The 3914-nt window shown below is 32.2% G+C and overlaps 1 protein-coding gene across 1 annotated transcript; it reads right to left on the bottom strand.

Annotated features, from left to right (window-relative positions):
* Positions 1 to 409: 409 nt before the first annotated feature.
* On the bottom strand, positions 410 to 3908 carry LOC144477509 (uncharacterized). Its single transcript, XM_078195234.1, has 4 exons — positions 3864 to 3908; positions 2383 to 2528; positions 1873 to 2005; positions 410 to 1794 (listed from the first exon to the last, which is right to left on the bottom strand). The coding sequence occupies exons 1-4, from the start codon at positions 3876 to 3878 to the stop codon at positions 1747 to 1749; spliced, it is 342 nt and encodes a 113-aa protein (XP_078051360.1). The 5' UTR covers positions 3879 to 3908; the 3' UTR covers positions 410 to 1746.
* Between the last annotated feature and the right edge of the window lie 6 nt (positions 3909 to 3914).

Raw genomic sequence — 3914 nt, 5'->3', positions numbered from 1 at the left:
TACGGTAAAATAGATCCAGCGAGATCGTGACTCGAAGTTCGTTGTAGGCGACGGTAAATTAATTCTTGTATTTTTATATCGTTATATGTTTCAAGCACGAGGGTTGTAGATCGTCACTAATACGATGCTTTTTGTTCTAATAGAGATGCTTTAGAGATACTTTAGAGATTCTTCTGAAATGTAAGTGTCAAGAATATTCTTTACCTCGTTTACTTATCAAATTAATAATTTTCTACGATTTGTTATATTGACAATTTTATTCATATTGTACTCGAATATAGACGGTATATTATAGAAACATTGCCACGTGATAATTCTAAAAATTCAGAAACCTAATCGCATTCTTTACAACTTTCGAAATAACATAGTTAATTAAAGCCTTCAATTAAAACGTGTTTGTTTACCATAGTATAGACTTTTATTCTAAAATTACATTAATTTTCGTGTACATTTCACTGTATAAATTGCATTAATTCGAAAATCAGAGGGGTAATAATCAACGAGATTTTTACGCGTTGCAACGTAAGTCGATTTCCTCGATTTTTACGAAATTTAACCCGTTATTTGCATTCGAATATTACCCGTCCCATATCGACAGATTTTTCCCGCACTTATAGCCGTGTAATATCGTCAATTTCCACGGTTTTTGCAACCAGTAAATCGTAAATTGAGCTTCCGCCCTCGCCGCGGAACGATCCGCCGTGCAACAAGTTGCTCCTAGTTTTCGCGCGTTAATACACGCGTACTACTACCGTGTGCGCTTGCATCAAAGTGTATGCAGTTTGCGAAGGTCTAGTTTGATCATCGGATACCTACATGCATTGTTTCAACATGTCTTTGCTATCAGTGTCGAACTGTGCTGTTTACTTTGCGTCTCGCGGGGAGAAAATCGAATTAATCTTGTGCACGTTGCCTACTGAGATTGTAAATGTTAACATATTTTTCGGAGAATTAACACGTTGACGCCGGCACCGATATTCACGATTTTTCCCGAAATTTACAAAAATTAAATAATTACGTTAAGTTTATAATATTGAATTTCTATGTTTTTACTATTGAATATATGTTCATAATGTTCAGATAAAATAACATAAACCTATTTTGTAGTATATATTTTGTGAAATGCAAGCAAATAAGCAACTGTACAACGCCCCACGGTGCAGACACGTGGCATCAACGTGTTAATATGTTAACTTATTATAAGTTAACACTAACTAAATTATAAGTTAATATTCTATTAAAATGGCTACGATGAATGTGGGTGCATTATGGATCATATTTAGTAATTAACCCCTTGCCGTACTTTGACGAGTCAGACTCGTGATGGAGATTTTTAGTAATAAACTATTAGGTATGATTGTTCATCCGCTCCTCTAAATAGCAATCAAACTTTATTCTTTTGTCACCAATATTTCAACATTCTCAAGTTGATGTAAGAAACGCTATAAATATAAAATTGCTTGTTTTTCTGACAAATTAATACGATCGAAAAGATACCAATCATAGTAATTGTATAGAAAATGGTACGGAAAAGGGTTAAGAAAGAGCTATCTTTAAATCGTGTTATGTAAAATCGTGTTTTGTTAAATCGTGTTTCGTTAAATTGTGTTTTGTTAAATCGTGTTTCGTTAAATTGTATTTTGTTAAATCGTGTTTTGATAAATGCTTCGCGTCTTCGTCATCCGCCATATTTGTCCATAATCGAAGATTTAGCAAGGAAACATTTGTGCCACGTTTCTGAATGCATTATATGGAACACAGGAACATTAAATAAGACATCGACATGTTGCATATCTGAAAGGAATCGGAAATTAATCTCGAAGGTAAGTGAATCTTGTATGAATGTATATGGTGCTCGTTCTTCTACTTTACCATGGTGAAACCCTCGTACGTGCCCTGATATATTTTTAAAAGCGTGATCACGCAAGGTTTCGTGCTTCTCATCATGATAAAGACGATCAGCTTTTGTGCTGAGACAGGCAACGAGTACCACTGCGTGTCGCATCTACAAAATTCATGTGATTAATACAAATCTATATTCTAAAAATCAAAATTTATATTCTAAAGGTCAAAGATCATATTCTAAAAATTATCGAAGTAATTTTCTCGAGTTAACCTAATTTTTCTGGAATTACTCTTTTTTGTAATTGTACTACATATACGCAAATACAATTTTCAAATAGTAGTTTTATATGCATGCGTATCGTTTGTTGCTAAACATTGAAGTAGAGTGCTTACATAAAAATTAAATGACTGATTTTTAAGTATTTATTAAAAGAGCAATCCAATTGTATCGAATGAATATTACTGTTAGTTATCAAATATTAAGCAAGCAATGATGATAATATTATCAAAGCTTGATGAAAATGTTTCGATACGCACGTTACCGTAAAAATCTCGGTGCTATGGTTTATCAACAATTGTATCAGCAGGTGGCCCAGGTACACGTAGCTGAATTGGAAAATTATGTTATAAACTGCCGACATTATGTCCCGAGTATTTTTCGTCACCTTTATAGCTTGAGTGAGCTGCAGAAATATAATAAGTTGAATTACAATGAATTACGTATCACTAAATAATAACAATAACGAATCGTAAGCACATTCTTCCCTATGTAATATGATTTTATTTATTTAACACTAGATTGCCTAAGCAAGTCATTTTGACTGCTTTTCAATTTCAATTAGAAAAATAATTATGTAAATAATGACACAGCTTCTTATAATTTTGTGACTTTTTCTACAACATATAAATGCGTTTATTAATCATTGTTGTTGCCCCCTCCCCCTCCTTCATTTCCGGTATATATATATGTGTGTTATACCTATATTGCCGAAAAGCAGCCATTTTCCCGTCTTTCTAGTGTTAAAATTAAAAAATCGGCTGGTTATAGAAGACTTGATGAATTATTAACCAAGTTGTGAATTCATTAATCCATCTATAATTTGTGTTTAAATTTTTGTAAAAAACCGTGAATACTATCACGATTGTGATTAATTATTGTCATATTTATTCGTACATCCACTCATACGTATTCATATTCATACGAAACATTCTATTATCTAACAATTTTATTCGTTTCCTTATTAGATGATAATGTATCTAAATTACGTAATGTTTGTTTAGTTAACAGATTTAGTTAATGGTTTGGATATCAGAATATTGTAAAATTAAATGGTCGAATAAAATGTCCTTTATATTCGCTAAAATTCGTGACATATTCCGTTAGATTGAACAGTGCAATATAATAATAATTTATATTAGAATTTATTTATGAGAATAGTTGATAGGTAACATAATCAATAGGTAGAATAATTAATGCAAAGAAGAAGTAATAGATAGAATAATTTATAAATAGGAAAAGTAATAGATAGAATTATTAATAAATAGAAAAAGTAATAGATAGAATAATTAATAGAATATACATTTGTCAGGGTTTATTGTGGAATACGCGAATTTAATAAGCGCATAAAATAAATAAAGGAACAAGCGCACAAATCGACACGTTTACTTATTTATATATACATTCAGACAAAAGAAAGATTAATGTTACTGCGAGATCAAAAAGCACGTATTGCGCGTACGCCTGCTGGATCGAGAAGGAAACCAGGGAGCGGAAGAACAAAAGCTAGCGGGAACTTATTAGCGAACGCGCATATCGATTACTCGGTTGCACGGGCCAGTGCTGCCCAAGAACACTAGATCTAGCTGATTCCCTAGGATTAACCATATTTCCGACAATATTAATTCTTGTTGAAACTTATTAACCTCGTCGCAAAAAAATTTACTATTCTTATTCTACGAGTGTTATCCATGGATAATTATTACAAATATTTTATACAAATGGTGGACAATTTACTCACACTATATATAGTCATTGTTGTCGAGCATGTACCAGATACAAGGAACAAAGA

The sequence above is a fragment of the Augochlora pura genome, unplaced genomic scaffold (assembly GCF_028453695.1).
Source record: "Augochlora pura isolate Apur16 unplaced genomic scaffold, APUR_v2.2.1 APUR_unplaced_1643, whole genome shotgun sequence".
Lineage (NCBI taxonomy): Eukaryota > Metazoa > Arthropoda > Insecta > Hymenoptera > Halictidae > Augochlora > Augochlora pura.
This window is presented reverse-complemented; position numbering and strand designations above follow the sequence as displayed.